The sequence below is a fragment of the Saimiri boliviensis genome, chromosome 13 (genome assembly GCF_048565385.1).
Source record: "Saimiri boliviensis isolate mSaiBol1 chromosome 13, mSaiBol1.pri, whole genome shotgun sequence".
NCBI lineage: Eukaryota > Metazoa > Chordata > Mammalia > Primates > Cebidae > Saimiri > Saimiri boliviensis.
The window spans coordinates 88,278,714-88,290,663 of NC_133461.1; the positions used below are offsets into that span (position 1 = coordinate 88,278,714).

Here is an 11,950-nt window from a genome sequence, read left to right on the forward strand (position 1 = left end):
TTATTATACAGGATGAATCTTAAAATCTGTAGAACTTAAATATCTTGCCCAATATCAGCTATCTAATATTAAAGTACAGGAGCCAAAGCTAAAAATTATGTCTTTCCTATAATCAGGACTGTGCTATTTCTGTCATCGTTGCCATGGAGAAAATAAGGTTTTACTAGATGTCAAAATGTCATCATTGTTATATGGTAAATACCAGTATATACGTGTGTGGGTTTATGTGTGTGCATACACATTGAGATCTAGTTTTGTCTTTTTCAGTCATACATCATTTTTCTACAAAACAAAGAAGAATCAGAGCAATAAAAGAAATGGCCAGGGTCTTAGTTCCTGGAGGCCAGCTGATGATTTATGTGTGGGCAATGGAACAGAAGAATCGACGCTTTGAGAAGCAAGACGTTCTTGTTCCATGGAACAGGGCCCTGTGTTCCCAGCTTTTCTCAGAGTCCAGCCAATCTGGGAGGAAGAGGCAGTGTGGACACCCAGAAAGAAGCCATCCTTACCATCCTCCTTGCTCCAAGTGTAGCTGTTCTGTTTGTTTTAAAGAGCAGTGTGGTTCAAAACGGTCCCACAGTGTGGACTATGAACCTGCTATGGCAAGAACCTGTTTTGCAAATATCTCTAAGGAAGGCGAGGAAGAATATGGATTCTACAACACATTAGGAAAATCATTTCGTTCTTGGTTTTTCTCCAGATCTTTGGATGAATCGACTCTGAGGAAGCAAATTGAAAGAGTAAGACCCTTGAAAAACACCGAAGTTTGGGCCAATAGCACTGTAACAATCCAGCCTTCCAGACACTCTAGTTTAGACTTTGATCACCAGGAGCCATTTGCAACAAAAGAGCAAAGCGTAGATGAGGAAGTGTTTGTGGAACCTTCTTCTCAAAAGCACTTAGAGTGGCTGAGAGCACCAGCCACTCTGAAGCATTTAAATGGAGACCATCAAGGAGAAATGAGAAATGGAGGGGGGAATTTTCTGGATAGCACTCATCCTAGTGTGACTTGTGTGGGTGTGGGTAACTTAGAAGATGATAATCCTTCTGCTGGTAAAATTTTGAGAAGGATTTCTGCAGTCGATTCCACAGATTCCAACCCAGATGATACAATTTCTGTCAAAGATCCACAGCCTGATATTTTGGACTCCAGAGCCTTTATGCGCTACTATCATGTGTTTCGAGAAGGGGAGCTTTGTGGTCTGCTCAAAGAGAATGTGTCAGAGCTCCGTATCCTGAGTTCTGGGAACGATCATGGCAACTGGTGTATCATTGCAGAGAAAAAGGGAAGTTGTGATTGATTGGATCCTTTCAGACAACTCCAAAAGATGAACCGCATTCTTTTCGCTAGGTTTGACATGGTTACATGAGATTGCATTCAGTTTTATTATTTGTTAATCCATTAATCCTTTGTCTGCAGAGACTATGAATTATTTGGTTGTTTTTCTTTTTAACTTTGAATAAGCACAGATCCTGGCACTGAAAGCACTTGACAAAGGGCATTAGTGCTTAAATGTTAATATAAAAGATCCGAAGAAGCAACAGAAAATGCCTGTCAGTACAGTTAAGATTTTTTTAACCCCTGAAGGATAAAATACATGTATAGTGATTTTCAGTATTGCACACTGGTTTAAAAAGATGATGCTGTTAAACAATCTTTTCAAACAGTATTTTTATAAAGTGAGGGGGATAATTTCTGGTTCCTAGGTTATAACTGAGATCAGTGTGCAAGACAACAGGGAAAGTTAATCCATTGCACAGATAATACATTGAACCATGATGAGTTATTTTGTTGCCAAGGTCTTGCTCTACTTAAAGTTTTCAGAAAACTGAGTGACTGGAGAGACCCAAGAAGTGTTGCAAGGACTTTTCTAAATTATAAGCAAACTTGCTTCAAAATAAGTTGACACATGATAATGTTTTCAATGTAGCCCAAAAGGTTTTTAAACGCACTGTTAGGTTGAGCATGGTGGCTCATCCCTATAATTTCAGCACTTTGTGAGGCTGAGGTGGAAGGACCACTTGAACTCAGGAGTTCAAGAGTAGCCTGGGCAACATAGCGAGACCCCCCCATCTCTATAAAAAAAATTAAAAATTAGACAGGTGTAGTGGTGCATCCCTGTCATCCAAGCTACTCGAGAGACTGAGGCAGGAGGATCACATGAGCCCAGGAGTTCAAGGCTGCCGTAAGCTGTGATTGTGCCACCGCACTGCAGCCTGGGCAACATAACAATACTCTGTCTCAAAATAATAATAATAATAATAATAATAATAATAGAATAGACTGGGTGCGGTGGCTCATGTCTGTGATCCCAGCACTTTGGGAGGCCGAGGCAGGCGGATCACCTGAGGTCAGGAGTTCAAGACTGGCCTGACCAACATGGAGAAACCCCATTTCTACTAAAAATACAAAATTAGCCGGGCATGGTGGCATGTGCCTGTAAACCCAGCTACTCAGGAGGCTGAGGTGGGAGAATCACTTGAACCTGGGAGGCAGAGGTTGCAATGAGACAAGATCAGGCCATTGTACTCCAGCCTGGGCAACAAGAGTGAAACTCTGTCTCAAATAATAATAATAATAATATAAAGGCACTGGATTAACTTGTAAGGAGTGGAGTATGTAGGTACTAGGAGTTATGCAAGTACCCAAGTGATATTCTTCCAACAAGTACCCAAGTGATATTCTTCCAATCTTATTAGAAGCATGAATATTCAAGATTGATATTATTATTGCTTATTAGCAAGATTATTATCATCACGTTTATTAGAAGCATGAATATCCAAGACCAAGGTTGACTAGTGATGACTCTGCATCAAGAACTAGGCATTTATTTTGAGTTGAAGGACTCTTTAGGAAAGGGGAATCTAGGTGAAGCACTGATTTTGGCTCTGAGAACAAACAGATTAAGGTACAGCATAGTTAGCCTTGGCAGAGGTATGACTGGGATTTGCTGTACCCTTTAAAATTGTATCTGGGCATTTTATTAGTTATATTAGGAATTCAGGCAGAATTGACTTCTACTGATTAAAGGTTGAATTTATCACTTTGTAGAGAAACAAATAGACTGAACGCTGTATGGTCACCGAATCTGTTTAGATTTAAATCTATGTGATGGATCCTGAGACACAGATATAATTAAGGCAGGTCTAGAGTCTTAGGACAAGCAGAAATAAGTTGACCCAGTAATACAGTTTCAAATAGTTCATTAATGAGAAAATTGACATTTGACAGGAGTCTTTTTACTTTATCCTGGATGAAAATCCGAATCTTGTTTTATTTTTCCACTGAAAGTAGTAAAATAATAATGAATTTCATTTGTTCTTGGGTTCTTTTTTCCTTTAATAATTATGCTGTAACTTAAGGTAATGATGTTACTTTTGAACAAACTTAAAGGAACTATTTTTAAAGCATATCTGAAAACAATTGATATTTATAACTCTCTTTGGCTCCAAAATAAGATTGTGGTATCACCATTTTGGTAGATGAGCTTGTCTGGTGGAAATGATGCATATGATTTATACTGTTCAGTGTACATTTTGCAGTAGTAGACGAATGAAAACGGCTATAAGTGGAGCATAAATTAAAAATTAATTTAGTGTCTTCTATTTCTTAATTTGGGACATTAAACCATGACTGTAAGTGGTTTTCTTGGTAAAAAGAAAAGGTTCTCAGAGTTGAAAATGTTTTTACAACTCATGTGTGACGGCTTTTGAATTATGAATGGATTTTTCCTCTCTCTGAAGCCAATTTTCACATGGGTTTTTAATACTGGCCTTGCTGCTAGAAATCTGTACTTGAAATCATCTCTTTCTGGTGGTAGCCTGCCACTTGAAAATCATGATGTGGTGGAATTCAGTTTACCAGACTGCTAGCGTAGCCTTTGAGCTAAACTGTCTGAACAACCTCTTAGACACACACACCACTTTGTATTAAAGGGATTTCTAGAACAGTTCTTTGGAGAGAAATATTTTCATGTAATTTTGACAAGGGTGTAAATAAAGCATGGTGACTAATAAGGCTTTCAGTCGTCATCTGATGAACACAGGAATCTGTGCTTCCAGATATTATTTTGTATACAAATATTTAACTTGGTGATTGATCATCTCTCTTTGGGATGGTCACATGAAAACTCTTTTAAATTTAACTTCTGCCTTTGGATTTTTTTTTAAAAAAAGCTATTGAAGAGCAAAACTAATATAAACATCTTGATCATTTAAAAAGCCTACTTGTCCTCACAAGGAAACACAAGTCACCAGTGAGGGTAAATGTAGATGGTTCATTTGTGAGGGTTGTCACCCTCAACTTGCTTGTTGATAGAGTCTACTGATCCAGCTGGAGTAATTTGGTCACTTACTTCCTTATTAATACTAGATCACACATTGTTTTTCTCATTCTTTCTTCTTTACTTACTGGCATCAGCACAGACTCCCACTATCTGAAATAAAAGAGAGAGTTTGGGGGATTATTGGAAGACTCTTAAGAAACTTTGTTGGGGGTCAGTGTGGTGGCTCACACCTGTAATCCCAGCACTTTGGGAACCTAAAGTGAGTGGATCACCTGAGGTCAGGAGTTTGAGATCAGCCTGACCAATATGGTGAAACCCTGTCTCTATCAAATACAAAAATCAGCCGGGTTGATGGTGCATGCCTGTTATCCCAGCTACTTGGGAGACTGAGGCAGGAGAGTCATTTGTACCCGGGAGGGAGAGGTTGCAGTGAGCCAAGATCACTCCATTGCACTCCAACCTGGGCCACAAGAACAAAACTCAGTCTCAAAAAAAACCTTGTTGCTTTCCTGATGCCTCTCTGGACTATTTAAGGAATTCCATGTGAACCTTCAAAGGATTTGGGGGAAAGTGCATTAACATGGACAAAGGATGGAATCAAAATAATGTTATTGTGGGAACCATGCTGCAAGCACCTATTTACATTTTTTTCAATTGCCAGTGTAGTGATGACATGACACCAGTATATCAAAGACACTAACAAACCAGCTACACAGACATCTTGGAGTTTGGTTTGGCTCTCTTTTCTCATCACATATCTCCATGCAGAATAGTACTTACTCTTATTTCTAGTGTGCCTGTTTATTTCCTTCCAAATTTTACATGCTAAGAGTTCGTCTGTCTTTTAAGAGGTCATCAATCGAATGGGCAAACATTTGGAGGTGATCCAGAGAGAAAACAATCCAAATATAAACCAGCTTGGAACACTAATGCACCTGAATATTAATGGGAAAAAAAAAGCACTGTGGAGATATATATATATATATATATATATATATATATATATATATATATATACACATATATATATATATATGAGTTTGGAGAACAGAAAGTCTACCTCAGTAGTTGAACTTGGTGAGGGAGGGCACTGGTTAAATATGAGCTGTGAGCACCCAGTTTGGGAGGAAGGAGGAAATGGGGACCAAGCACCAGCCAATCAGCTGCAGTCTAAGAAGAACAAATTAGGGCAGGCCTCAGCATCTCTTTCCTATTACATAAAAAATTTGAAATAAGAATAGCTGTGAACGTTTTGTAATACACAACATTAATTTTTTCATTTACAGTCCTCACCACAGCCCTCTGAGATAAGTATACTTATTGTTCCCATTTTGCAGATGAGGGAAACTGAGGGAGAAAGAAATTGAATTGTTTAAGGTTACACACATAGTAGGTATCACACAGTTAGAGGCAGAGCTGGGATTCAAACCCAGGTCTGGCTCCTAGCCTCTGCTCTTAACCACAACATCATATACTCCCACCCCTGGGCTCAACTCACGTGGTTTTTAAAGTATTTAAGCCTTTCAGGGTAAGCATGATTGGATAATGGGCTTCGGAAAGGTTAAGCAACGATTACACAGCTAGACAGTAATTCAATATATTTTCCCTTTTATCTTTTTTTCATTTGTAAATCTGTTTCAATTTTATTTGAATTAAAAAATATTTCTTGGTGTCAAAATACTCTGGGACCACTTTTCTCCAACTCTTCAATCTATTAGCAATTATATTATTTTCCCATTTTGTAAGTAAGGTAACTGAGGACTATTCAGATATTTCGTTCACTCCATTTGTTTATTAAGCCCTACTGTGTGCTGGATACACAATCTGCTGTGTGCTGGCTACATACGATACAAGGTAATGACTGTCTGGTATCTTGAAGGTGCCCAGAATATTAGAATCAACTGCCCTAAATGTGCCAAGCTGAAACATTCTTCATATTCCCTGGGTGCCCATTACCAAGTTATATTGTTTCGTCTGAGAAAAACAAACAACCCTCCCTTAGAGAATCACGATGCATATTAGCATATTTAAGGACCACCCTAAAGCTTAGATTTAATCTAGCTTGACCTAGACATATTAACATCCTGTAGCACGAGCGTTCTGTGGGATATATTTCAGAAAATAATATGTCCTACAGTATAAATTCAGACTCCTTTGGGTGGCATTTAGGCCCTTCATAAACTAACTCTGAATTATTTTTCAGTCTCATTTCCTGCAATTGCACCCATTTTTTTCTGTTCTGTAATCTGCTATTTTAGACAATGCTTTCATAAGAAATTACATAATGACAAGTAATTCCCACATTCTCTAGATATATACTTGGATTTCAAATGCCATAATTGTAATCTTTCTCCAAAGAAAAATGCACGATACAGGCTACATTCCATCAGGAGGCATATGAGGTAAGTGTTATTATACCCCCGTCCGACAGATGGGAAATCCACGGAAGTGGAAGAGAATCAGGGAAGCATTGACAGAGCTTCAACCAACCATAATGCCTAACTCCTCTTTTTCCAGTCTTAACTCAAAATTATGATTATTTTAATAGTATAAACTCCATATCTGCAACCTCAGTTATCTACAAAATTGAAGTGCGAACATTTAAAAAGAACTCTTACCAACCAAGGATTGAAACTGTAATGCAAATGGAAAGGGCTCAGCATGAGAGCACAATCAGAAACCGAAGAGAGTTGATCAAAGAGAAAATTCTAGCTGAATTGTCCTATTTTTAATTTCCCAGGGATCCTACGGTATACGACACATTAACAGGGGTGTGAATCATTTCAGTTATGTCACATACCCTGTCCTCTCGTGATATGGGTCTTCCCCAATTGATTATGCACAGATATTCAATGACTTTATTTGGGAGGGACTGGAGCTATAGTATAATCTATCTGACCAGTCTGAGGGACCACTTGTAAGAGCTGATTGTCAAATTGGATCTTCATTTGACAAATACTAGAGCTGCAGAAAGTAAAGTTTACTCCAACCCAATTAATCATTAATCCACAGGAAACGATACATTTTCTCCACATGGAATACTGCTTTTTCTATGAATATTACCTCCACATTGAAAAATGAGTGAGTCACTGCCGTTAACCTGTAGCCAGTCTACCTTGATGCTGAATTCCCTGAAGAAGGTACAATTAAATTTATGTTCCCTCAGCAAGGATTTGGTTAAGTGATAAGCACTTTTTCTTTTTCTTTCCTTCTTTCCTTTTTTTTTTTTTTTTTTTTTTTTTTTTTTTTTTTTTTTTGAGACAGTGTCTTGCTCTGTCGCCCAGGCTAAAGTGCAGTGGCACAATCTCAACTCACTGGAACCTCTGCTTCCCAGGTTCAAGCAATTCTCGTGCCTCAGTCTTCCGAACAGCTGGGGTTACAGGAACGTGCCACCACTCTTGGCTAATTTTTGTATTTTTTTTTAGTAAAGACGGGCTTTCACCATGTTCACCAGGCTGGTCTTGAACTCCTGACCTCTTATGAGCTAATCATACCACTTCTAACTAGATTTTCTATTAATATATGAGGAGGGACTCCACTGCTAAAGTTTGTTTTTCTTCTCTGTTTATTTACACAGAATACTGGCAATCCATGAAGACTCACTAATGTGGACCTAAATGAAATTTCTGAGAGGTTTTGAATATGTATGTGCAAACTGTCCTATTTTCTTTATATGTTCTCTTAAATATGTATGTATGTAAATATATATAACACGTATATATGTATATATTCCTAGACATCTAGTGTTTGCTTTCGTGGTGACCAAGAAAAAAAGAGTTCTTTTGTGCACTCATGAAAACATAACATTAGCAATTACCATAGAAATGTATTTTATTGAATAAATAGATTTTTTTTTGTTTCAGGGAAATTTAAAACAATTATTAGATGTTATTGTGCCTCTTCTTGTGTTGATATATGTATTTGGGTCAAAAGTGCAAAAACATTTTTCTACAATATACAGTTATTTTGGCTTTTCCCAGAGGAAACTAGCAATAGCTTTAAAAGCACAAATAGATGGAAAATATTTTGACTCTTATAATAATGTGAAGAAATTTTATTTGCATTAACCAATAATGTTCAGGATCTTTTTGTAGTAAGTATTTTTTAAAATGGTGTAATTTGTATGTTTATGATATGTATTCAATTATTTGTTACGTATCAATGTATTTTTAAAAAATGTTCCCAGAAGAACAAAATTTTGCTTTCTTCTCCATTCTGTACAGGCCAAGCATTGTTCAATTCACACAGTCAACTCTCACTACACTTCAACAGAATGGGCAAGTTTGTCTTTGAATTCTGTTATCTTTATCTAAGGGAAGCAAAATTAACTATTTAATAATAGATTAATGGGTTATTAAAAGAATATTATTGACCAAAGAGACATATTTTGAGATTGATAAAGATGTATTAGACTATCCAAAAGTGGATGCATGTGAATGTGCGCCTAATCTGGAAAGGATGTCATTTTTTAACATTGCTTGAGAGGCAGGCAAGTTTGTTCTCTTTCCTGACCTGCTCCATATGCAGCTTGTGAGCTCATTATCGGCGTGGGGGTGTGAAGAGAGGGAGGATTTGTGCCCACCCTGCTGTGGCTCTCATGCCACTTAGAGGGGATGCAATCTTGCAGCAGATGGTGCCCTGGCATCGTGCAGCTTGATGGCTCCTCACCTGTGACAGAAGAAGCTACTCCATCTCCCCCAGCATCAGTTTGGCCCTCAGGTGGCTGCTTGAAAGACAAAAATGATGACAAATAAATACTCTCTGTGCTGACCTTTTGGCAAGAATCAGTCAGACCTCAGTCATGTGCTTTGTACGCTGCCAGAAACCTCCCAGTTTAAAAACGCCGCTAGTTACTGTCTTTGGAAGCCATCCCTTCTTCCATCTTCGTGCTCCTTTTCTGTTTTTGAATTATCTAAGCATGAATTCAGCTTCAAAATTATATACTTAACAGATGTATAGTGGGTTTTGCAGTTTTCTCAATGGGCGAAATCAGAAGGAAACTGTCAACGTCAGTACGCTTCACTCCCCACCCCATCCCTGGATGCAGGGCACAGAAAATAATCCCCATGCAAGTACACGTATGTGCACCCTCAGGGCAAGGAAAAGCAGCAGATGCTTGGGATACCAGAAACCTTGGAAGTCACTGACTCCGAGAAGGAGTGACTTGCAAAGCCAAGATCCAGATCCATATGCTTCTTCCTGCATTCCTCCACATACACCTGTGTTAGCATTTCTCCAGGTAGCTGTCCTATGCGTTCCTGCAGGTAGCTGTCCTGTGCGTTTCTGCAGGTAGCTGTCCTGTGCGTTTCTGCAGGTAGCTGTGCTGTGCGTTTCTCCAGGTAGCTGTCCTGTGCATTACTGCAGGTAGCTGTCCTATGTATCCATGCATATCTTGGTCATACTGCCGCCCCCTCAGGTCCCATCTTCAAAGAAATGCCCCTGATCCCACAGTTCCTCATTGATCGTCTCCTCCTTCACCATCCTACAGCCTTTTGTGTTTAGGGTATTTTACAGCACTAAGTTTATTCATCTTTAGCAATTGAAAAAAAAAAAAAACATTCTGCATCATCTACAATTTTTTCTCTTATGTTTTTACCAATTGTTTTTTTAAAGGGAGCTTTGACTAAGGCCATTCCAGCTCCAGTCACTTTTCCACCCAGCACAGTCGTCCCTCCGGATCCCTGGGTTTCACCTCTGTAGATTCAAGCAGTATTTGAAAAAAGGAGACTGTGTCTGTGCTGAACACGTACAGACGTTTTCTCTCATCATTGTTCCTTAAACAATAGAGTATAACAACTATTTACAGTGTGTGATGTATTATAAGGAATCTGAAGATGATTTAAAGTATAGAGGAGGATGTGTGTCAGTAATATGCAAATACTATGCATCATTTTTATATCAGGGATTAGAGCATCCACGGATTTGGTAGCCAAGGTGGTCCTGGAACCAACCCCCAATGGATATCAACAGACAACAGTACCTATCCTCCATATCACGCCTGCCCTGACCTCCAGAAATAAAGAATCATTTGCACTTTTTTTTTTTTTTTTTTTTTTTTTTTTTTTTGAGACGTAGTTTCACTTTGTTGCCCAGGGTGGAGAGCAGTGGTGTGATCTTGGCTCACTGCAACCTCCACCTCCCGGGTTCAAACGATTCTCCTGCCTCAGTCTCCCGAGTAGCTGGGACTACAGGTGCATGCTGCCAAGCCCAGCTAATTTTTTGTACTTTTAGTAGAGACAGGGTTTTACCGTGTTAGTCAGGATAGTCTTGATCTCCTGACCTTGTGATGTACCCACCTTGCCCTCTCAGAGTGCTGGGATTACAGGCGTGAGTCACCACGCCCGGCCAATCATTTGCCATTTTAAAGGATCTACTCTAAATGAGCAACAGAGGAGCTCTCTCGCCTGCCTCCAATCCCCCACCTGCCTTCAGCATTATGGGGAGGAGTCGTCCTGGCCCTGGCCAATGGAACTCAGCTCCTGGGATCAGCTGTCAATGGAGGCTCATGTCCCAGCTTTGTTGAATTCCTGCATCTTAAGTCTCCTCTTACGAAACAACCTCTCCTCTCAGGCCGTTTGGTTCAGGTCCCCTCTCTCAGCCTTCTCTGAAATCTCCAGTGTGAAGAATACGTGTTCATTTATTTGTTAGATTTTTGTTTGAAAACTGATGAAAACTGATCATAAGGGCTTGGTCCTCAGAGTTAATCATCCAAGTTTAAAAACAAAAACCACAGTGAACAATATTTGGCCATCAGTTACAAGCTTTATCTTTCTCTTGCAAAGAAACATCTCACAATAACTGAAAATGAAGGGCATGTTACGTAAGTTGAGATGGAGATATTCCTTTCTTCCCAACACCCACCCCCTAGAAAATCAGGGTAGGCAGGCCTGTGTTAGAGCTCTCCTGCTCCGGAAGAGAACTCACAGTCACTTTGAAGTGAACCCCACTCATGTTTGAGAGGCCAGAGCCTCAAAGAGTTTACCCAGGGAGATGGCTGCAGTGAGGGGAGAGTGGGAACAGCCCCACTAGTGGGCAGCTGGTGGTACCAGTGAGCGTGAGCTCCCCACACACCACCTAGGAGTGGAAGAAACCTTGTTGGAATAGCCCTGGATGTAGCACTGAGCCTGAGCACTAGCCTGCATGCCCGGGAAGCTTGGCAAAGGTTCCTGTGTTCACACGTGGCATGAAGTGAGTGGCACTGCCACCTTCAAACTACATGTGAGGCCACTTCCACAGACCTGGTTCTTGCTGCATGGAGCATCACTGGTCCCACCCCAGAGGCAACTACAAGTTGTTCATTAAAAGAAATGTAATTGGACCGCAAAGTTCCATGAAATAAGATGACTCCAGGAGAAGCTGATTGTTAGGATGCCTAACTCAACACTACACTCCTTTGTTTGGCTAAGGAAGGAACTTCAGTGTGAAGGATTAAGTGTCCTGCACGCCCCATACAGATAGAACTCTCCTGCTTCAAGGGTTAAGAAGCTGTCCTGAAGCACCCCTCATCCATGCCATCTTGTGAGCTCTCAGCCCTCAAATGAGGTGATCTATGAAGAACTAGAGTGTTTTCACTACCGTATCATGTTGGGACCTGAAATAGGTAACCACCCTGAGAAAGGAACAGAAGACACTGGGACATAAAGACCTTGTTTCCCTATCATTTT

The 11,950-nt window shown here is 39.8% G+C and overlaps 1 protein-coding gene across 15 annotated transcripts in view; it reads left to right on the forward strand.

The window, feature by feature from the left end:
* TRMT9B (tRNA methyltransferase 9B (putative)) overlaps nt 1-9,242 on the forward strand; it is a 75,748-nt gene extending 66,506 nt beyond the window's left edge. For all 15 annotated transcript variants that reach the window (XM_074383921.1, XM_074383931.1, XM_074383925.1 and 12 more), the window contains one exon: nt 268-9,242. In XM_074383921.1, coding sequence (XP_074240022.1) covers nt 268-1,301 — 1,034 coding nt within the window. In that variant the 3' untranslated portion in view covers nt 1,302-9,242. The remainder of the gene's footprint in view (nt 1-267) is intronic.
* The last annotated feature ends 2,708 nt before the right edge of the window (nt 9,243-11,950 follow it).